The sequence below is a fragment of the Aristolochia californica genome, unplaced genomic scaffold, assembly GCF_029961685.1.
Source record: "Aristolochia californica isolate CCGP_79_NKW_82.1479 unplaced genomic scaffold, dmAriCali1.0.hap1 SCAF_1, whole genome shotgun sequence".
Lineage (NCBI taxonomy): Eukaryota > Viridiplantae > Streptophyta > Magnoliopsida > Piperales > Aristolochiaceae > Aristolochia > Aristolochia californica.
In genome coordinates, this window is record NW_027181770.1 from 56,511,488 (window position 1) to 56,535,017 (window position 23,530).

Genomic DNA, 23,530 nt, shown 5'->3' on the forward strand with positions numbered 1-23,530 from the left:
TTAAGCTTATTAAAAATCAAAGTAGTCCAACTCAAAAATTGTAGTGTGATGGTATCAACATACTAAGATAAGTTAAATAAATATAATAATAATAATATAAGCAGCCAATCATATTTTATGCATTGGTATGCTTAATATGATTTTGTTACCTAATTACTTTTTCAGTATATCTAGTAATCGACATACTAAGATAAGTTAAATAAATATAATAACAACATAAGCAATCAATCATATTTTATACATTGGTATGCTTATTATGATTTAGTTACCTAATTACCTTTGGGTATATCTAGTATGGAAGTATGTGCGTTTAATTATAATATAGTAAAAATTAAAATTAGTTTTCTAAGGACAACAATATAAATAAATATTAAATGAGAACTTCAAATTGATGTGGGAAAATATCAAAGACTAGTGAAAAAACTTATTTATCTCACTGTGACTAGACCAAATACTTTACATGCAATTAGTGTGGTTAGTTAGTACAAGCATAAACCGTAGCTTATTCACTGGCAAGCTTTGGAGAGAATTCTCAGATATTTAAAAAGAGCTCCAAGCAAAGGGCTCTTATACAAATGTCATGCCCATATTTAAATATCTCAATACCTTGTCAATATCAGACGAGGGTAGAAAACATGCATTTTTGTGAAAAGCAAGGTACTAAGAAGATAATACGCCCAACTACTTTTAATATAGAAAGGTAGAAAATGGATTGCTAAGTTGTAGAGCCTAATCAACGTCATACGTTGAGTAATGACAAGGTAATATAACAAGGTATCGAGAAGATATTGTGCCCAACTATTTCTTCTTAAATAGAAGGGTAGAAAAGGGATTGTTAAGTTGTGGAGCTTAATCAACGCCCTACGCTGAGTCGGTACACGGATTTGTACATCTTTTGAGCCAATTTTCTTTTATGTACCTTCTTATGCCCATCAAAGTTGTCCATGGACATCATTGAGTTCTATGGACTGTATAGATGTGATCGTCTTCTTAACGTATGAGGTGATTCTCAAATTTCTTGGAGAGAGTTCCTCTACCTCCAAATTTAAGTAAAAAACTTTTACCAACAAAGAGTAAACAACCTACTCACTCTCCAATAATCCAATGTAAGGAAAGAATAACTCCACAAAATCATGAATCTCCCTTCTACAAAAATCCAAGTACACTTTACTTGCTTCCACAATGCTCTAAGAAATGAAGTATTGAAAGTATTGAAAGTACTTATTCCATTGTTGTTGAATCCAAAAATATTCCCTCCAGTTGGGCTTTTCATCACATGTGTCTTGTTCCTTCAAAGGAGTACGCTTTTTTCCCATGAACTTGGTCCTAACCATCTTGAAAGTCGGATTTTTGGAGTTGAAGAGCATTGAGTAAAGAAATATGTGCCGTTTTTGGATTTTGAGTTGGAAAACCTCTAAAATCGGATGAAATCGAAAAGGAAAGGCTCTAAGAAGTCAAAAGATTTAGGGTTTGGAGTTTGAGAGAGTTGAGAATAAAAAAATGAAGTGAATCATCATTTCAAAATTTTCAACTTTTCATTTGGTACTATGAATGATTGATCTTTCTCTATAAATTGATCGATCAATCACTTAAGTTAATCAATCAACTAGTATGCACTGATTGATCAATGCCCTTTGCAAAGTGATTGAAATGTAATTGTTTGGTTTTCATTTCACTTTTATGGCACTGATTTTGTGGGATGAGTCTTTTAAACTCAATTTGATCAACCTAAGTGGATGAAGGTGGGGTGTTCATGCCTAGTTCTCCTCAAAGCTTTGAGAACCGATCAAATCCTAATGGCTTTGTGAAAATGTCCACCTAGTTGATTTTCAGTGGGAACAAATTCAATTATGATTATTTTGGTTTGTACCAATTCTCTGATGAAGTGATGTCTTATTTCTCTATGTTTTCATCAAGAGTGGTGAACCAAGTTCTTACTTAGACTTATAATATTCATATTATCGCAATGGACTGGAATTTCACTTTGAAGTCATAATCATCTACTTATTGTTTTATCCAAAGAAGTTGAGCACAAAAACTTTTACAAGTTATGTATTCAACCTTGGTGGTTGATAAGATAATTGAATGTAGTTTCTCAGAAAATCAAGAGAAGCATATTACCAAGTAGTAGGCAACTACCACTCGTACTCTTTCTATCAATTTTGCATCTGAAAACTGAGTAACCTACTAGATCAATGACTAATGAGTTTGAGTAACAAAAACCTAATTTTGATTTTCCAAGTAAAAAAAAAAAATTTTCACAACCACTCAGTGAGATTCTCTAGGGTCGGATTAAAATATAGCACATAGGTAATACCAAAAATATTTATGTCCGGTCTACAACTGATAGGTAGAGTAAGGATATTATCATGCTTCTATAAAGTTTTTTTATCTAAGGCACTACCTAAGTTGTCTGAGTCAAGTTTCCAGGACGAACTCATGGGTGTGCTAATTGACTTAAGATTTTTAATATATTGAATCTCTTAATCAATCCTTTAGTGTATTTGGACTAATATATGAAAGTTCCATTTTTGGTTTTGCATTACTTGAAATCCAAGGAAGAATGTGAATTCACCCATTAAACTCATTTCAAACTCATTTTTCATTACTCTAACAAATTCTTAACATTGAGAGGGGTTTGTAAAACATGTATGATACCATCCACATAAATTTGAACAATAATCAAATTTTAATCATGGTTCTTAGTAAATAGTCTTATCCACACTACCTCTCTTATAATCGTTTTTCTCTAAGAATTCACTTAATCTTTCATACCACGCTCTAGGAACTTGTTTTAACCCATATAATGTTTTATGTAATTTGTATACATAGTCAAGCTTACTCATGTCTTTGAATCCTTCGGGTTGTTCAACTCCTACCTCTTCTTGAATATGCCTATTTAAGAATGAGTTCTTGACATCCATTTGGTACAATTTAAGTATTATATGACAAGCATAGGCTAATAAGATTCTAATTGCCTCTAGTCTTGCCACAGGTGCGTAGGTCTCTTTGAGATCAATTTCTTCTTGGTTATATCCCTTGGCAACTTACCTAGTTTTGTTTTTCACTGCCTAATTTTTCTCATTGGCTTTGTTCTTAAAAGACCCATTTAGTTCTTATAATTTGTTGATTTTGGGTTTTAAGTACTAGAATCCAAACTTTGTTTCTTTCTACTCTTTTTCATTCCTTTTCAATGTAATTGACTAGGTTGTATTTTGGCCATGTTATCTTATTGATTTTTACTTTTTTTACTATTTTTTTATTTTTCTTATTTGAATAGCATCTGAATCTGGATGTTATTCTAGACAAATCGGATTCGGAAATCTGTCTTGGAATAGTTCCTGGGATTTTCAGATCTCAGATACCTGAAGGGATTGAAGCCAGAAATACAAATATTTCCAGACAAAATACAATCCATTTAGAATTAGAGCCCTACTTAAAATCCAGCGTCTTTTCTCTCTACTTAATCCAGCCTCCCTTCCCTCTTGAAATCACAAGAAAAACATATTTTTAAATCCAGCGTCTTTTCTCTCTACTTAATCCAGCCTCCCTTCCCTCTTGAAATCACAAGAAATACATATTTTTAAGCGTTTCTGGATCTTCCAGAGAACGTTTCATTCTACGGAATCATGTTTCCCACCCCAAAAACCCATCTCCAATGGCTTTGTCAACACCATCGCGAATGATCTCCCCTGTATCTCGGCAAAACAGAAAAACAAAAAAACACCCATTTTTTTAAGTAATTCAAGCAGAAAGACAAACTGGTGCATCACATACAAAATTGAATATAACTGGCCTTGTATTGAATTACTCTAAATAATATTGAAATACAACTGATGGACCAGCAGAAAAGCTCAGAAAGAATTACCACGTATACATTGTACAATTACAGGGGAGGATAGAAGTATGATGACAAGGAGAAGGCGAGGAAGAGGAACCCTCCAATGGTTGCAACCGTACGTTGTGAAATTTTGGAAGCCAGCATGCTCCCTCCTACCACTGCAATTGACGTACAAATTGTGTGTCCTATTGTTGCTCCCACAGCAACACCGATTGCATTCTTGTGGGTTGCCAGCTGCAAGTTCATAATATAAACGTAACCAGAGTGAGAGCAAGTCACAGAAGGAAGAACTCAATTGGAACACAGACGAAGAAGATGACTTGGAACATAATCACAACAATATGATCATCAGAATAATCTTTTTCTTTTTTCTGAATGATTGCCAAACAAGTTAAAAGATTGTTGCTCTTTTAGCAGAAGCACAAACAACATTATTTGGGAGACCTCAGAGCCATCAGGTAACTTTGTCCACCGTTTTCCTTTTTTTCATAGGGCGTATGTGTGTGTTAAAGCTGAATGTGTTACTGACAAATAGGAAGCAGCATACAGGACGAAAACCACCATTTGATTAGTCCAAGCAACTATGGTGAAAAATAAATTCTAAAAAAAGCCCCAAGAGTGTAAAATTAAAAAAATTGCCTTTCTTGTTTTTGCTATAATGATCCTTTTTTGTCTGGGTAATTATAATCCATGCAGAGCCATTAGCCACGATCATGGTTGTGACCAAGCTGTGGATTATCATTAAAGATTAATTGGCTCTCCTACACAAAAAACCAAGACACTAGTACAAGTAATTCCTATTGATTTGGTAAAATAGCTCTTTCATTCAATAAGGTACACTACAAAAGAGCAACCTTATCACCTAGGTCACAATCGAAACATGAGACTTATTTAGTTAAATCATATGTCTAAAGTAACACAAAATCTGGAAAATATGCCCTAAGATCTGGATAAATCATAAAGAATAAAGGAGGAAATCGCTAAAACTTTATTGAGTAGTCAACAACTGCAGCTCTCATTTGCACGATCCATGATCTGATGCTCAAGACCCATATCGAGTATCCTCACATACTCCCTCTTCAGAAAGGTAAATATGCAAATACGAAAAAATCAAAGCCAAATACAATAATGAGAATGTGAAAGAAAGTTATAGATCAGCTTACCGCAATAGTTGCTATCTGGCTACGATCCCCCCATTCAGCTAAAAAGGTTAAAACAAAAGACTGTTGCACAAAGAATAAATATATTATGCCATTTAAATAGATATTTTCCCAAGAAATAATTTGAATAAAATGGATACCTCTAAAAATATTGGTGTACAAAATCTTGAAAAGAAACGACGGAAGAATGTTTTCCCCTGACCGCTCTCAAGCTTTTCCTCTACCTACATAAATTTAGTTCAATGCAGCATCTAGATAACCAAAACAAGGTATCATCACAGCCAGATAAGAACTAATGCAGCATCTAGATAACCAAATCAAGGTATCATCACAGCCAGATAAGAACTATTCTGTTCCACACTTTATCTTTTGATCAATACCATATCCAAATTTTAAATGATAATGAAACTTAGGTTGAATCATGTCTGCCAAGTGTTTGTATACCAGTCATTCTACAAACAAACCCAAAGTATGAAAATGCAGATGAGTATCAACCTGATTTTTTTAAATAATTAAATCAGTAAATAGATTACAAGTAAGCCTTGGAGCTTAAACCCATGATCTACTAGATAATTCTCAGCATATCAGTAGTTAAGGAAATTTTTCATATTGATGAACACAGCTTGACCAGAAGGTTCAGACAGACTGATAAGACCAATACATAGCAGACTTTCGAGTGTTATAAAGCACACCATGAGTATACCAAGCCACTCATTCATTGGGAGGGAAGAATAAAAAAGTCTATAAATAATACAGATAATATTGAAACACAAAAAGGCCAACATACCAAATAAAATCAGAAAACAAAACAAAAGAAATTTTGCATAGACCTATAAAATCTGTAAAACTGACAGATTCCAACAAAATACAACTGCAACATAAAATAAATAAATGTCACAATTATTTTCAACTACATGGTCTTTCAACTGACAGATTCCAACAAAATACAACTGCAACATAAAATAAATAAATGTCACAATTATTTCCAGCATAGTCAGCAAGGGTAACAATTCTGGACTTAAGTCCAGCAAAGGTTGGTTACACCCAACTGTTTTACACGTCTATTTTCAGAGTATCACAATATAGTCATTCACTCCAAATGCCACCATTACTATTTTATCATTAAATATCTATAATTTTCTTAATAATAGCCGTCTACTATTAAAAAACAGGAAAAGAAACTAGTATTTCATAGGAGAAAATGAAAGTCTTTTCTTTTGGACTTTAATTTCATGCAAAGTACTCCTTCAAACGCAATGTGAATAGAATCATGCAAGATCTCATTATAGAACACCACCCCAACCCCCCCCCCCCCCAAAAAAAAAAAAAGTATAAAATAAAAGAAAAACCTCAAAAATGTGGCAATTGAGTCAAATACTCAATTCACAAAATTAAGATGAAATTTTAGTCATAGAAAGCAAATGTTATCGTTGACTAACATATAAGTTGTACAGTCCAAGGCACGACAAAAGTAGTATCCGCAGTCACTGAAGCCTTCCTTCAAGAATTAGATCACACTCTGTGCAAAAACATGGAAGAAAATATCCACCCTCCTCAGAAGAAGACTTCAAACTAATGAGTCAAGAAGATGCTTTTATATTGACCGTCAAGCAGCCCTAAAGCATAATAGCAGCTTCATGCATTAAGAAAATAAATACACACCTCCTCCATTTCCTTTTTCTGCGATGCCTTAGATTCTGTTGATCTCCAAGCAATATAAAGCAGCCGGAGCCCAAAGAAAGCATAAAGAACTGCATAAAAAGAAACAAATATGAAGAGAAAAAGAGGGTAGGCTCACAAACAAGCTAACAGCCTACAAGACTTTAAAGATGTTTTTCCATTGGTCAATGGTATACAAATATTCTAGAGTCGCAAGTGGTCATTTTACAATACAAGTCACAACCAAAGCTAAAATCTTGAGACAAGCATGCTTTCCTAGTCTTTAAATGTTTAAGAAAGAGCAGCAAACTGGCATTCCAGCAAACACCATATGCACAATGAGCTACAAGCTAACCAAACTTAATATTATACAACTTCAATTCCAGAAAAAGAATGAACAAAATTATCACACGACCATATTCAATCCCATTACTCAACCAATAAGCCCTTGTGTTCATTCTCCGTTTCAGAGCAATAATAACTTTTCTGAAAAATGAAAGAAATTTAGAAAATACATAGAAACTTCATACACAACAAAACAGCCTATACCATTTTGGTTGCCACTGATACTTTTACTACATGGGTGGAAGACTCGGTAAGTCCAACTCATGCCATGAAACTTAATCACCTTTCAGATTGGTCAATTTAAAACTTAAATAATGAAATAATGAAAAGGATTTTTGGACTCAAGGATGCCAATTCTTTTGAACTCTAGACGGGAACACTTTATTTAAACTACTAATTTTTTCTGTTTTCATCCTCTGGGAAGATCCCTCAAACACCAAAAGTTGTTAATTAATACTCATGTAGCACCTCTTTAGCAACAGTTCAGTACAATCAAATGGGCACTTAAAAGTCAGGTACCATTTCAGATGCTAAAAGTAACACCAACAAAAAAACTGCAACTAATCTTAGCATCTTGGGCATATAAAATTATTAAAAATATAAATAGAGCAGCTTAAGTAATAATGGGATATACGTTCAGCACCTTGTAGCATGTAATGCTATACAGCCATTGAGCACATAACAGTAGACTTGCTTATGTAAGCAGGCCTTCCAAAGGCTGTGATAAACTTGCTCGACAAACTACTTGGTTGATCATGTTATAAATAAGCAAACACTGTTAAAAAAAGTAGTGATGAAAAACATGGAAATTTTTATAAAAATATTAAATGGACAGGATCTAGCGAACAGAGTTAAATTTCCACAGATATGGCACTGGCAACACTAAGAATTTTGCCATATCTAGAAGTGTTATTATCTTCAACTGCAGCATTTGTACTTATATAACCTGGTCAAGGTAACAACCGAATATCAGATGCTTTTCATATCAATTTATAGTTGGAACTATCAGACGCAACAAGAAATTTAGTTTCTATCGGTCATACAAAACTTGCCAATTAATAACTCTATTTCCTTCCAAATGACACTTCCGTCTCAAACTAAAATAATTGGAAGATCAGATCAAAGACAAAAAAGAGAATACCTGTAGCAGCACTGTTAGTGTGCTTCCTTGAAATCAAGTTGGGAACTATCCTACCAAGTCCAGTTGAAAGCACCTAGGACAATGTATGCATGTTTTAGAAGATATGAAACATAAATATGCCTCCCTAGAATATTAAGTAAAGATTCAAGTTCCACATTTTAGTAATTGTGGCTTACCGTCATCACAACAAGTGCACTGAGTGCACCAGATAAAACAATTGACTTGGGATGGCGCATTGCCATGAGTGCTGCTATTATAAATGTCTCATCCCCGATCTGTAAACAATTATGTTAGTGTGCAGAATTTATATCACAGAAAGATCAACCAACGAATCCGGGCAAGTACTTGACTCTAAGGTTGAGAATGCCAACCTCGCTGACCATGATCATTGATAAACTTGCAAAAAGAGCATCAAAAAGCCCAAGGCCATCAACACTCTTGACAGAGAACTCTCCTTCATCATTTCCAGCAGCCCTTCCTTCTCTGGTGGCAGGTAACACTATCTGCACAAGAAACTCAACAGATGATTACATGGTTTATAATAAAAAAGTAAACTAGTTCCAACAAAGATAGCGAAGTTCCACTTTTGTCAAGTAGTTTAGTCTTTGCTTGTCGGCAGGTCACAACGATTAGACAACGATTAGACAAGAATACATCCACCAAAAAGAAAGGAACACAATAAACTATAACAAAGATGATTTTTTTCATAATGGTCTCAAGAGCTTTCTATCTAACAAGCGAAATTACCCCCGGATTCCTGTAAAAAGGTTTCTCCTGAAATTGACGCGTACAAAACTAAAAAGTCCATCTACCTCTACATGAAAAAAAAAAAAAAAGGCCTATAGAAGGAAATAAAACTTTATAACGAAACTTACTTTACTACGCCGATCCAAAACTCTGAAAGACTCGTTCGCTAATTTATCGCCAGCCTCTTCCCCAAGGTCCTAAGGTCAAACCAATAACATAGTCAAGCATGAAAGATGTACAAGAACAGACCCCACCCATAAAAGAGCGGAAAAGTTTCAACTACCTGAGCAGAAACATGTGAAATCATGAACGAGACCAGAGCAATGGAAAGAAGGAGAAGAACCAGCCTGCCCATCCCATCTCTAGGGCTTCTCGCTAGATCCATGATCTCCCAATTAAATACCTAGCTTCAGAATCAAAAAATTGACAAGTTCAGGATACTGAATTTCAAATGCAAAAGCTTCCAGCAGAGGCGGATCAAATTCGAAATGTCATCACTGAGAATGAAAATATTGCTAGTGTGACAGATATGATCGGAGAACAAGTCCAAAAGAGATTAAAAAACTAAAAATAAAGATAATTCAGGAAGAAGAAAAGTTTACAGAAAAAAGCTGCGCTGAGGAGACGCGTAGAGATCCTGCATTTTTCGTTGCAGCTTCCGATGCGAGATCTGAAAGCTGGATCTCCGAGAAATCATTCTCCATGTTTTACGCTCGGGGAGGAAATGCGAGTGGAAGGAACGCGTTTCAGATTACAGAAATACCCTAAAATCTGCCCAACAATTTCGAATTAACTGACGAACACCACTGGGAGGAAAGAATGAAATAATCACTCCTAAAACTTAAATAATACAAATAAATTCAATATAATAAAGCTGCTGGTACCGATATTTGTCGAACCACCCACAAACTGAAATTATGGATCAAATGAAACTTCTTTTTTTTTTTGTTTTCTTTCAATAAACAAAGAATAACTCAAGAACTACAACACACGAACACAACCAGGATTCTCTTTTTTCTATTATGTATATCTCCTACGTTTTGAAGCTCTGATTATAGAACTCTTTTGCAATTTGGAGTAAAACCTCCCTGTACATATACGATTCTTCTAACCATCCAAAATTGTAACCACATTATTTGATGGTTTAGATTAGCTCCATAGATCACATGTGTGACCCACATGCATGCACGTGTGTATAGGCTTACAAGTGTAGCAAGTTGTAACTCATGTGAAACCATACATACGTGTGAGCTTGGGTGTCTCACACGCACACGTGCATGTGTTTCACATGCCAACAAGTGAGATGTTGTAGCATTTAAGCCTTAAAATTTACATGGCTTTTAGCAATGTGGAACTGAACTTCAAAGGTAAGTCACATGCGCATATAAGACTTTCTTGTGCATTTGTTTTCAAGTGTATAAAACATACAATATTCCCCACTATTTTTAAATTTGAAAAGGAAAAAGTTATTTAAAATTCGATGTACATGCAATCAATACATTAAGGCTTTCGATAACTAAGTTTTACTCCTGCTTGTGATTCCATTAGGGTAACGCTTTACAACCATATGCAGATAATATTGCGAATATCTTTTAGAAAACAAGCTCTAATTCTCTATTAAATTGCATCCACACAATCACACCCACATCGACGATATCTCTAGGGTATATTGCAACTCTACACCAACCCCATATCTAGTGTAGTTGAGTACTTACTTCACAAATATGAGACATAAGTTAATTTACTTTAATTTATTGCTCCTACTAGCTACTCAATCAACTTGTTTTTTTTTTTTTTTCATTGGAACTTTTATCTTGAGTTCTTTAGTGAGATAGGTTGGGTTGCCATTGATGGTCAAGTCATAAGCTTTAATTCTATTCCCCTCAAATCATACTATACTTAGTCTTCTGGAAGCATAGTGAATCTATAATCTAGGTGTACTTGGAAGATTTCCAAACAATAACACCATGACTTAGTGTAATTACAAAACCACTAGGGCTTTTGTGTCATCAGAATCAGAGATTCAATTAACACCATTGTACCCTTCTAATATAATAGGCAATCAAGCATATGAGGAAGAAAAAGTTTAAAGTTTTCTCTAAATATGTAGATTTTGATGATAACATTCATGGAAATTTGATTACTTTGCTATTGGGTGTGAACAAATTGATTATGAGCTGAAATTGTAAAAAAGAATCGATTCCATATCATAGGAATTGGGCACATATGTAGGAAGAAGCATATTGAATTCAAAAAAATTTAAAACTATCACTTCGAGAAGCAAGTCAAGCACAAATTGAGAAAACAAGAAAAAAAATAATTGAAAAGTAATTACAAACAACAACTAGAAAGAAGAGGAATTGAGCTTATGTGCATATGGAGTCGATCACATGCACATGGTGATGAGCACATAAGCAAAGAGTCAAGACCAAAGAAGAAGAATTTCAAATTGAAGCCATACTTAAAACATAAAAAAGAGTTGACCCCGTAGGGAAGGGGATGTAATTAGCAACCACGAACAAGAAGTCGAACCCAAAAAATAGTAAGTTTTAAATTACTTGAGGAAACGACCCCTATATAAAAATTCAGTGTATATGAGTTAATTACATCAAGAGGATTCAACCCAAGTTGAAGATAAAATACAGGGTAGATTTAACCCTTACAAAAAGGAGTTGACCTCTATAAGAAACAGAAATCATAGGACTTAGATAAATTATTTTCCCTTCAAAAGAGTTGTTGAAGCACGTATTATTCGACTCCAAGCAAAAAAATTGATCTCCAAACTACAAATATAGACATCTAAGACTTTCCATAAACCATAAATTTGGTTGCAAGTGACCTACAAAAAGTAGAATTTAATAATTATTTTTCCTAATTTTGAAAATATTTTTCACTAATTTGTGACAAGAGCTAGGAGCATGCCTATTTTAAGCAACGACTTCATTTTTTTTGGGGATTTGTCCTTATAAATACCCAAATCTGTTCTGTTAGAAGATAAGAAGGATACCCTTGTAGGTTGTCTTCCACTTTAGCCCTTTATTTTTCAGCTCTAAAGTTAAAAAGGGATTTATGTAATATTTGTCTCTGAACCATTACACCCTAATCCATCCCATCCTCTTGCACTCATCTCCCTCCCTCTCTCACTACTCAGAGCTCCTTCCGTTGATCGATTTAATATGGTGTGAGAGCAGAAACCGAAATTCCCATTCTAATCTTCTAGAAACCGAAACTCTTTTCTAGGTTACTCTTCTATGGTTTTCCTTGTGGATACACAAACTTCTCTGAAAATGTGTTTGAAGCAAAGTAAGGTTTAAGAGAAACATTGAAAGGTCATGCTTGACGGAACTTACAGGATATCTTCAGCCACAATAATTATATTGAGAGAAGTGTCTAATGTGTTTCAACCGCTCTTTTACAGTGTAAAAGAGAGCCAGCTACTATTTTATACAAACTTATTGTCACTTGTGCTTGGGGCAAGAATGCCATGAGTTGGGTACTCTAAGCTCCTGGAATCATTAACCCACAACTGAAGAAAATTTCCTTGGCCTTGTAAACTTAGCTAGACTGACCGAAGATGAGCTTTTTCAAATGTAACACCAGAATCAAATATTCAGACAAGTAGACAAAACAACCTAATTCCGTTTCATCTGTATACGCTTTACACCCCTTTTCTCATGCCACCTGACTCTTACCTATCAACTTATACTTCTTCAAACAAAATAACCTAATTCCGTTTCATCTGTATACCCTTTACACCCCTTTTCTCATGCCACATGCCTCTTACCTATCAACTTGTACTTCTTCAAACAGTATGAACAAACAAGAACAATTTCAGTTATCCGAGTAATTACTGATTATATCCCAGGTTTGAACAGACCCCATACAACAGCTCATTCTACTTCGAGAATTCAAAAAATAGGAACCAACTCCATATTCTTCCTGGGCTTTTCTCCATTCCTTTTACCGAATGTTCTTCGCGTCAATTTTAATTGGTTTTTTTCCCAATAAAACAGAGAATATGTTATAACAAAAACTCCAAAAGAAACCTGCAATTTTGTGATGTTGTAAAAGATATTATGTGCAAAAATAATTGGACCCACGTCCATAATACAGGCCCTTATTTCTATACACCGAACCAAAGACATCTCTCTTCAAGCTGACCACATTAAGCACCATAAAACAATAACTATCTTAAAATGTTCAAAATAAAGCTGCCCCCCCCCCCCCCCCCCCCCCCCCCCCCTGTTGGCGTTGTCCTCAATTCAATATAATCGGAATGAGAATCTCATTCCTAGATCAGATTTGGGACCTCCTAGTAATCTCTCAATTTGGGAATGAAGAACCCCCCCCCCCCCCCAACACACACACACACAAATCTTTTGTTTTAATATAATTCAGCATCATTTCGGAAAAAAAAGGCTCATCCTAAATCATTTTCGGTGAACCTTATAAGAGGTGGAAAAAATGCTTGTAAACGGTAAGAAGATCTGAAGGGTGATCAGATTGTCATTGAGTAGAAACTGAATTGAATACAAAACCAATTCAACATAAACAAATCATCAGGTCCTGAACAGGTACAGCTCTTATTTGTCAAACAGTCTCGTGGAAACAACTTTTTGTTTCATGATTTTCTTAGTACCTGTTACAATGCCCTTCTCGTGTGTGATGTATTGCCAATGAATGGACTCAGCTGCAGTAATATTCTCCAATCACTCTTGTGGCAAAATTGTCTTCAATGCCATCAAGCCTGTTGAAATGACCAAATCTTTAATCTTTAAGTTTGTCACATGATGCCATGGACCAAAATCTATTATAGGAGCAGTAAAGATGTCTTTCTGATTTCAAGAAGAAAATTTCACTGCATTCAAAAGAGCTTAACCTAATCAACAGAAAAAGGGAATTTGGTGAACGACAAAATCACCTGTAAGAATTAGGAATGGTTTTGGCCTTGTAGACATAAGAGCACCAGGTGTTTTTCCACTCTGCTTCTTCAAAATCTAGAGTTTGAACTGTTGTTGAATGACTTCAACATTGTACTAGTTATCTACAAAGAAAAGCAAGGCAAACGAAAAAGTAGAAAAACAGACTAAGCGTTTCCACAAACATAGAATACTGATACAACATATATAACATAACAGGAACTGAAGCCAAGCCGGGTTTGAAGCTTTGACCTCAGGAGTCAATGACTTATGACTTAAATAGGATGGAAATTGTGAAAAGATGATCTGAAAATTGAGGGTCAAGAAGCCATTAGTACAAAGAGGAGACACTTTTCTATGACCAACTCAAAACCTGGAAGAGTGACTCTTGTGGGCTAAGGAGATACACCTAAAGAAGGATGAAGATACTACATGCAGATTTTACAAGTTGAAGCAAATAATTTAGAAGAAAAAGTCTACAACATGAAGGAAATGCATTTAGATGACAGGACTCAAATCAACATCACTGAAAACCCTGTACATCTCCAGCAATGGTGGCTCTATTTTACAGATGGGGTCAAGAAAAAGTAGACACGGGCCCAATACTTGTGGTGGTATGTGAACCCTCTGCTTCAATGTTTTCATCACCAGAAGTCATCTGACGTGATTCTGACAATGAAAGTCTTCTAGACTTTACTGTGCCCACTTCGGCAGGCCCCCCTTCAGATGATAAAGGTAGTGCACCAGTCACTGATGACGACCCTAACAAACGCCGAACAACTGGGACATCAGTGGAAGAAGATGTAGCAAGACCATAAGTGAATGTCCCCATGGGATGGTCAAATTTGCAATTTGGACCAAATTTGCAGATGCCATAACGAGAATAAAAGATGCACAAAGGCTCTCCCTGTTCACAAGAAAAGAAAAAAAGGATCATTCAGTTCAATATATTGGCTACAAAGAGACTCATTATACTTAAAGTTAAGTCAGTAAAGCATCATAAAACCATATAATAACATGGAATCTACTTGCAAACTATAACAATAAACTTCATCATGTTAATGTATTCTAGAATTGGATGTCAAATGAGTATCTAAAAGTAAAAATAACAAAAGAAAAAAAAAGAGAATCAAAGACAGATGGAGCATAATGGTTGAAAAGGTCATATTACAACTCATGCTACTAAGGAACATAAGGCATCGACAACAGATACATATTTTTTCTTAAAATGATGAAAAGGGAAATTTCTCATGACCCCAAAAAAACAGCAAAACTATATTTCTCTGCTGCTTAACTTCTGATAAAGTTTCGTTGCAATAAGTTAAAGAATCCACACAAATATAAATTAAATAGCAAGAGAAAGATTTTGAACTAGTAAATAGACAATGAACCAAATCCATGATTGATGCTCGAGATGTACAGTACAAACAGCTAGTAAAGGTTACAACCTTAACGAGGTACAACATGTGCTCTCAATTTGCCAATGTACATAACCAGCAGTACCTCACTCTTCTTGTCAGCTCCTAACTTGCTAGTATTTTATTTTCTTAAACTTTTGGTCCTCTTTCTTAAGTATACAGAAAATTTTCTTCCCCTCCACCCCCCCCACCCAAAGTCGAAATAAAAAAAAAATTACAGGCACATCTGCCAGGCAATAGATAGATTCAATGTAAATAGCTGTTAAGCATTGAGGAGTGAAAATTCTAAAAAGTATTTTGATGATCAACAACATACCAGACACACAAATCCAATTAGTAAAACTGTCAAGCATTTTCTGTTGAAACAAAAAGGTCCCATGTTCCCCGTTCTGCAAATTCTGTTGCAGACAGTTTTGCTAAGCAGGGGGCCTCCCTACATGCTCCTCTGGTAAGGAGGAGGCCTGCCTAATCTTGTTTTGTTTTGTTTTAATGAAATCATCACTTTCTCCAAAAAAAAAAAAAAAAAAAAAAAAAAAATACTGTCAAGCATATTGAAGCTATAGTTGAGATTAAGGTACAATTTTATACAAATAGAATGGAAACTTTTACATAATTTTGTTTCCTTGTTCTGAATAGTGATTTCATTAAACCCATGGCAAGCTATCTCATGGTATCCAGCTCCCACAAAAAGGCCATGGTGTGAAGTTAAGGGTACCCACAAATTAACACATATCAGCTTATATAAAAAAAGTCAAGTCGGCCCATAGCAAACACCCCAAATCCAATACTTGTTACTGAAAAGTGACACATATAGCCAAACACAGACAGTAAATGCCATTCCTGCTCTATTCACCAGAAACGATAAAAAATGAATAGTGCAACTACGTTCTGATACTTGAAAATGGACATGTAAAGGGCTTCCAGCATAATAAACAGTGACATGGGATAGAAAATATCTAACGATAATGTCTCCAATGAATCCAAATTTAGAGGAGAGCCATGAAAGCTAAACAAGAACTGTTTTCCTTGATTCTATAATTATTCTACATAAATTCAAAATCTTGCTGAGCAGATTCAAATATTTTATGCTGATCTGTTCTTCTATCAACTAAAATTTACTCAATGACAATAGAAGTTGAAAAGAACAGAAGCAAAAGAAAAAAGAGAATGAACTCAATAAATTTCTAAAGCCGAAAAAAATGCAACTGATAAGAACTGGTAGTCTTCACAAGGCATGAATCCTACACTGCTATTACTAATGTGATACAAAAAACAAGTTTGAATAAATAGGAGCTACTGAAAACATAACGGTGATGAGAAAAAGTCACTTACAGGACGAAGTGGGAGGCCTAAGGGACTCAATACACAGTTAGGAACAGGTATCAACCTTTCTCTAGGATGATGGAACCTGCACACAGCACCAAATTTACAATCTCCAGTTTTCATGTAGAATTGGCACTCGGGTTGGCCAGGTCTCTCAGGAAATACGTTTTCCCTTTGCAATGCATAAAGTCCCATAGGAACAGAAGGTGAGCGATAAGATGAAAATGCTCCAGTAGCACTTGATGTTTCGCTTTGGCGTGAAGAGCTGTAAAACTGGTTGGCTCCTAGAGTCTGTTGTTGCCTCTCTGAAGATGTAACTGAACCCAATTGTCCCTGTTGTAGATGCTCAAAATCAATGAATTTCATTTTTAAATTCATAATAAATCCTGAAATTGTTCATCTACTGCTCCTAGCATGCACACCAGCTAGAAAGCACAAGATCTAGGCAATCCAACAAATACCAAGCCTATTAGCCAGAATCTGAGACAACAAGCTGATTAATCCACTGTCTGGACGTCATTTGGATTACATTATGCCAGCTAGTATGTCATGATCACATACTGCCTTCTGGCATGTATGCACCCAAAATAAATAAATAAGTAAAAATAATCAGATTAAAATGTGAAATGACAGGCAGAGAATAGAATGTACATGATAAGCAGTAGTCCATCCAGGAACTGGGACTACCCCCTGAGGAAGAATTACTTGAGCATAGCTTGAAGGACCTTGCCAACGTGGACTTGGAATGAATGATGCCCTAGACAGGGCCCAGTTAGTCAATCCTCCTCCTGGATATGTTGATTGTTGACCAGGAGTTGTAGGTGAATTAACAGGAGGATAAACATTAGAACCACGTAGGGAGAACATCTGGCTGGATGGCTGTGGATGGTGAAACTTACAAGTGTTTCCAAACTTACATTGACCAGTTCTTAAATAGTACGCACACTCCTTTTCATTCTACAAGAAAAACATTCAGTCGGAAGAAAGACAAACAATCAAAAGAGCGTAAAGAATGGTTTGTCATTAGGTAAAGCTGCACAAATCAAATCAAAATACAATCGAAAACAAGTATTATGTTGAAATCAAACTTTCAAGTACAAACCGGACGGAGTGGATAGCCTAAAATATTTAACAGAACCCTTCCGGCGATTCCAGCCTTATCTCTAGGGTGATGAAACTTGCACGTTGCACCAAATTTGCATGTTCCAGTCTTCAAGTAATACTACACGAAACAAAAAGAAATGTTATATTTGCACTCAAATGATAAGAGATTTTGAATGATGAAGGCCGGATAGTAATACATTCACAAATGTAAACTTCAGTGGAAACGTTTACCTGGCATTCAGGTTGTCCTACTCTTTCTGGGAATCCTCCCTTCATTCTTAATGCAGCAACAGCCTGGCACACAACAAGCCTAATCTAATTCATCGATTCTAATAGAACATCACAACATTATATAAAATGAACTACGGAAGCATTTTACTCCACCATAAAAAGGCATACTACAAGTAAAACAGACTAAGAGGCTGCAGAAGGCTTAAATATAATTTTAATCATTAGCTTAAGGAGCTCATATGTAGGGTTTATATTTAAAAATAGAAAAAGGAGCTCCATGGGTTCTTTTTGGAATTTTTTATTTAGGAACAGTTTCTTAGAAAGGGCGCATTTCATTAAGCCTTACCTCAAACATCTGATTTAGGAACATTAATCCACTGATTTGTACATCTTCAAAATATGGGCATTACATGTCACAAAAGCGTGCACGAAATAGTCTTCTTTAAGTTGTCCCAATTAAAAATTGGCAAATTATGAGAGGGAGGAAGGAAGAGGAAAAGATGTAGATCCTTTACCAACTTTCTGTTCACTGGGTGATTAAACCTACATGTCATCCCAAATCTACATAGCCCTGTCCTGATATAGTAAGCACAATCTGGTTCTCCAGGACGCTCAGGATAGGGTCCAGCTTCCATACTCTCATTTGACCTCAGGGACATTTGCCACATTGTATCTGTGATGTAAAAGCAGTATTTCAGATATCTCTAAATAATAATGTACCTCAGTAACAAAGCAACTGTCTTACACACTTCTAGAGGTTTCATTTTTTTTATATGTATTTCCAACAAAACAATTAGAATCAACTGCCTTGTAAAACAATCTTGCAGCAAAATACACAACATTCCAAAATTTCACCATCCTAATGAAAAAAAAAGAAGAAGAAGAAGAAGAAGAAGAAATAAAATACATTAGTCGTTAAGTTGAATAGACACCGAGCAACAATTCCCTGAGCCTTGAAGCTTATTTAAAATTTAGGCACAGGTGATTGAACTCCAATCTGCGCCCATAGCTTTTAAGGTCCCATAAAAAGCAAGTAAACCGAAAAACGCTGCTAATACATGTGAAGAATCATTTGTCCTACACATTTTAATAGGATTAGTACAGAGAAAGCTTACAAGTTAAAGCAATGTTTAGTTGTTCCACATTCCAGGTCCATGATAGAAACGGGCAATTTGGAAATAATTAAATGTGAAAACAGAACAGATATTGAGAGATAGAATTGAAAGAGAGTAACATATATTACGACGGATTAAAATTTCACCAAATAAAACAGAAAGGGAGAAAATAAGAAGATAATATATGCAGAGAAAACTAAATTAAGAATATAATCACAATCCTTGAATAAAGGCCATATTGCTGCATCCAGATCCAGTTACCACCTCTTAACCTCAGTCCTGACGATGAAACTTTACTTATCCAAAAATTTATAAGAAAACCTTGGAAATATGCAAAATGTAAACGAAAAAGTTTATCAACGAACGCTACTTTTTCTATGATAACGTTCTCAAATAACAAAGGAAAAACTTGTGTCCTATCACAACTAACTAAGCAGCTAACGATATCCAGTGCTCTGTCACCCACTGCAAAAAAGCTACTGTAACCGAAACCATGATCGTTTTCACATCGACTAGATTCATCGGAAAAAGAGTAACTCTCAAGTCAAAAACATGAAAATTAGTCAAGAATTTATGAGTTCAAATGGAAGACAGGTAAATGCTGAACAGAAGGATAGATAAATACAAATACATAAAACTAGTAAAAGACGCAAAAGAAAAAAAAACGAAAAATTTTCCTAGTGCAACTGCAGCAATTGACCCTAAACAGTGAGAAAACCATGTAAATTCTACTAAGATCGACAATTCACAACAAATTGAGTAAAAGTAACGCAAATAATATATCAATTAAAACTTTTTTGTCGGTTTCCACAGCATTTCAAGCACGAGAGCTCCACAATTATCATCAGAAAACCCTAGCCCAACATCTGAGTGATGAATTTCTCGTAATCCCACGCAAAGCTCTGTAATTCTTCCAACATTGCAACACAATGGATCGACGGCAGGAAAAGACAGAGGTAAAAGGGTAGGGAGAGGATGACCTTCATCTAACTGAGGACCAAGAGAGGATCCCTCAGTCCCGACGGTCCGAGACATCTGAATTCCGGGGTCGTACTCCATTGCACCATGACCAAAAACCCTAGCCGGAAATTTCGCCGGAAATTAGCATTTTAAGGCGGCTAGGGGGAAACTTCCGGCGGAGGAGAAGAAGACGATCGGCGAGGCGAGGAGAGGGGGGAGGGGGGATAGAGAGAGAAGAAGAAAGTGCAGACGACTCCTCTCCACAAAAAAAAAACTAGGAGAGAGAGAAAAGGGAATAAAAACCAACCATCCAGTCCTTCCCTTCGCTTTTTCACCCAGCCATTGCGGACAAAAATCCGGATACCGGAAACCGCTTGTCAAAACCAAACTGTCGGTTCTGTTTTTTTCGTATATTAATTTTCCTTTCTTTCTTTCTTTAATGAATTTTTAAATTTTTAGAACACATTACACGTGACGTTTTCATCGGCCGTTCATTTTGATCGAAAAGAAAATAGTGGGGACACGAGGAACCCGTTGTATGAATCTTGGCATTTAAAGCGCCGAAACTACGCGTGCAGTGTCCTGATCGAGGGGCCGGTACATTCGCGAAAAGGACGGACTTTAATCTGCCACGTGGTAGCTTATTGGCTTTACCTCACCTTTCGCCTTTTTAGTGTTCAGCGAACTGTCGGCTCGCTTCCGTCTACCGCTTCGGCGGCTCAGGTTTTGTTTCATATTAGATTACCGTCCTACCCTTGCTGATAGTGGCAAATGGTGGGGATGTCAATTTTATCTATTATTTATCATTTATTAAACAAAATATTTAAAAATATATATATCCAATTAGGCATTTGGGTAATTAAATCTAATTATATGTTTAATTTTTATTAAATAAAATAGAAATAGGTAAGGGATATTTCATACCCATTAAACCAATTATATTTTTTTTATGTAGTTACATGTTCTATCATTCGATAAGAAAGAAAATTAACAATTTATAAAACAAATTTTAAAATATATCGATAATATTATATATTAGTATGTGTCGTATATAAATGGAATGATATTAAACATATCTATTCTTTTCCTTGTATACTCTCTAATGAGTAGAATTTTTTTAATTTAAAAATTATATTGTTTCAAATATATAAAGAGTAATGTGATAGGAAAAAACTCATGTTCCATATCTAGAACTTGTACCCTTTTTTCTCCGTCACTCGTGTCCATATACCTACAAGTGAAGAAATAACCCCCTCCCCTTGTCTCACTACTTGAATTGTAAATAGCGAGTCGCCTTCCACCACCACCTACTTACATCCAAAAATGCATAGCAAGTTGAGTGTTAGTTTGAGAGCTAATATTTCTATCAAATGGTTTCCTACTATGGATTCGAAAATGACCTCAGACAAGGAAATTTTCACGAAAATAACATCCTCTCCGGTAAGAAAAGGTAAATAGTATTATATACGCTAATTATGTGAAATATTATTTTTATTAAGAATTCAAACATATTTTAGCTAATATTTTAAAAATCATTCCAATAATTGATGTAGCCAAACTATTAGACTGGGTTCAAGCCCTATGAGTATTATAAATATATTTAAGAATAGTAGTACCCATAAACAACAACAACCTTTGTATGTTCAACTTCATGGCTTGTATGAATTATATAGGTAATTTCAATACAATAATGTTAGATGCTCTATTTCCAAATGTAACATCATTATAAAGTTGTACTAATAATATTAATGATGTTACATCATTTCTATAATACAATAATTTCTGTGAATATGAATAAAACTATTAAATTATAAAAATTAATAATATTAATCTTATGTAATATTGTTTAGAGAGAGAGAGAGAGAGAGAGAGAGAGAGGGACGGAGGCCTACATTCCTCTTCTAGCACGTTTTGCTTCTGATATAAAAAAGAGACTGATTTTGATTTTTACCTATTGGAAAAATATAAACATGTTGGAGGGCCATTAATGTAATTAGTTTATGTTTCTTGTGTCTTCTTCACTCTTACTACGGTGAAGGGTATAATTATAATATTATACTTTTATCATTTATAAATAGAGCTTAAGGGGGAGCGTTTGGACTAAGTCCTTTACCTCATTTTTCGTCCTATTTTCTCCCCAACGTATGTTCTTCTCCTTTCTCTGTGATATAATCCATTGAATCCTGAAAATCAACATGGTATCAAAACATTAATTTTCAAGACTCGAAGTTATGAGTCGTTAACCAATCTTGCTATCTGCTCAGAATATTACTACTGCTCATTCCAAGTTGCTCTACCCATATCTCATTTTTTTTCTCCGATATTACAAATAATCTGATTGACAGAGGAGGGTAGACGTTGCCTCCAGTGGCTCATCACCCACATTCTTGCATTGAATGGTGTAAGATGTCAGGAGATTGTGTGTGAAAACTATCACTAAATCGGTTTGTGGATGCTCCTTGGTTGAATAGGAGAAAGGAAGACGAAGAAAATTTGGAGAAACTGAAAAAATAGGGAGAAGAAGAAGAGGAAGAAGAGGAACAAAAAGAACTAGAGAGGACCATTGAAGTGAGGTCCAATGCCCTTCAAGACTCTCCCATAGCAGTGATCGATGAAATGAGGATTTCCTTGGCCTGATTCTCCGGTCTATTGATTACTAGGTTGTCTTGGTTTGAGGGCAGGATGACAAAAAATGGAGAGGAAAGTGAGAGCCATTCGTAAGCCTTTAATTGCCTCACCAATTGAGGAAGATGATGAAGAAGTAAAAATTAAATGGGTGGAAGAGACAAACACTACAAAAGAGCTGAAGGAGAAGTACTTGGAGAGGAGGCAACTCATGGGGAGATGCAATTTAATTCTCCTCCTTGTGACTATGGGATCTCGTAAGGAGATCAAGAGGTTGAAAGAGAAGTAGCACAGGAAGAAGTTGCAACCGATAGGGGATTGAAGGCCAAGGAGATTGATGGGGGAGAAGGCAAGGAAAAACTTGTCAGAGAAGTAGCCAATGGGCTGGAAGCCAATGACAAAGAACCTGAGCATGAAGGCCATCAAGAAGCACAAGAAAACACACATAATGAGATAGAAGAAGACCAAGAGGCCAGCATAAAAGGATCCGTGGAGGAGGAAATAAAAAGAGTAGAGGAAGATGCTGAATGAGTAGTAGCAAGTGTAAGAAATCCAAAAGAAAGAGGGAGAAGGAGACGAAGCCAATGCCAGGTTCAGCATAGAAGGATCTCTTTGCCATTTGCCATTTTTTTAAACTACCATGAACTTAAAGGGGACTTGAAAAGAAACAAAGGGGTAGTATCGTCATCATACTAGACATAGAGACTTTTTCGTCCTTAGAACAAGCCGGCGCGCCGAGAGCAACGAGGTCATAGCCGACTGAGAGGACTCCAAGAAAATGACGCGGAGCTGATCTCATGCGGGATCACTCTTCTGACGACAGTTTGCCGACACTTGGCTTTTGAGTTACAGCTGAAAAGATACCCATGAAAATCAGTAACGCCTGCACGCACGAGAAGCTCATAAGAGAGACTTTAAATAACCAACCGGTAACACTCGAGA

The 23,530-nt window shown here is 35.7% G+C and overlaps 2 protein-coding genes across 3 annotated transcripts; both read right to left on the reverse strand.

Moving 5' to 3' along the window:
• Window positions 1-3,374: 3,374 nt before the first annotated feature.
• Window positions 3,375-9,887, reverse strand: LOC137952048 (GDT1-like protein 4). 2 transcript variants are annotated; one of them, XM_068799127.1, is made up of 12 exons: window positions 9,778-9,887; window positions 9,496-9,664; window positions 9,177-9,300; window positions 9,022-9,090; window positions 8,518-8,649; window positions 8,323-8,421; window positions 8,147-8,219; window positions 6,664-6,752; window positions 5,142-5,225; window positions 5,005-5,064; window positions 3,869-4,075; window positions 3,375-3,692 (listed from the first exon to the last, which is right to left on the reverse strand). In XM_068799127.1, exons 3-11 carry the CDS (start codon window positions 9,276-9,278, stop codon window positions 3,887-3,889), a joined length of 897 nt encoding a protein of 298 aa, XP_068655228.1. In that variant the 5' UTR covers window positions 9,279-9,300; window positions 9,496-9,664; window positions 9,778-9,887; the 3' UTR covers window positions 3,375-3,692; window positions 3,869-3,886. The 2 variants fall into 2 exon arrangements, with proteins under 2 accessions (XP_068655228.1, XP_068655220.1); XM_068799119.1 differs by lacking the exon at window positions 3,375-3,692 and having other exon boundaries at window positions 3,782-4,075; window positions 9,778-9,884.
• A 3,490-nt stretch (window positions 9,888-13,377) lies between these two features.
• On the reverse strand, window positions 13,378-20,232 carry LOC137952063 (zinc finger CCCH domain-containing protein ZFN-like). The gene is made up of 8 exons (XM_068799133.1): window positions 19,984-20,232; window positions 18,404-18,561; window positions 17,889-17,951; window positions 17,656-17,775; window positions 17,205-17,510; window positions 16,563-16,886; window positions 13,815-14,719; window positions 13,378-13,640 (listed from the first exon to the last, which is right to left on the reverse strand). Exons 1-7 carry the CDS (start codon window positions 20,060-20,062, stop codon window positions 14,390-14,392), a joined length of 1,380 nt encoding a protein of 459 aa, XP_068655234.1. The 5' UTR covers window positions 20,063-20,232; the 3' UTR covers window positions 13,378-13,640; window positions 13,815-14,389.
• Between the last annotated feature and the right edge of the window lie 3,298 nt (window positions 20,233-23,530).

Bases quoted from the DNA above. Each gene is read 5' to 3' on its own strand.
- LOC137952063 (XM_068799133.1), bottom strand. From the start codon at position 20,062: ATGGAGTACGACCCCGGAATTCAGATGTCTCGGACCGTCGGGACTGAG. The intron at 16,887-17,204 runs GTACATTCTATT...CATCTACAACAG, and splicing joins GATGGACTACTGCTTATCAT to GGACAATTGGGTTCAGTTAC. The intron at 14,720-16,562 runs GTAAGTGACTTT...TCTTGTGAACAG, and splicing joins TAGGCCTCCCACTTCGTCCT to GGAGAGCCTTTGTGCATCTT.
- LOC137952048 (XM_068799127.1), bottom strand. From the start codon at position 9,278: ATGGATCTAGCGAGAAGCCCTAGAGATGGGATGGGCAGGCTGGTTCTT. The intron at 6,753-8,146 runs GTATTCTCTTTT...CTTTTTATGCAG, and splicing joins CACTAACAGTGCTGCTACAG to TTCTTTATGCTTTCTTTGGG. The intron at 4,076-5,004 runs GTAAGCTGATCT...ATGAACTTGCAG, and splicing joins GCCAGATAGCAACTATTGCG to CTGGCAACCCACAAGAATGC.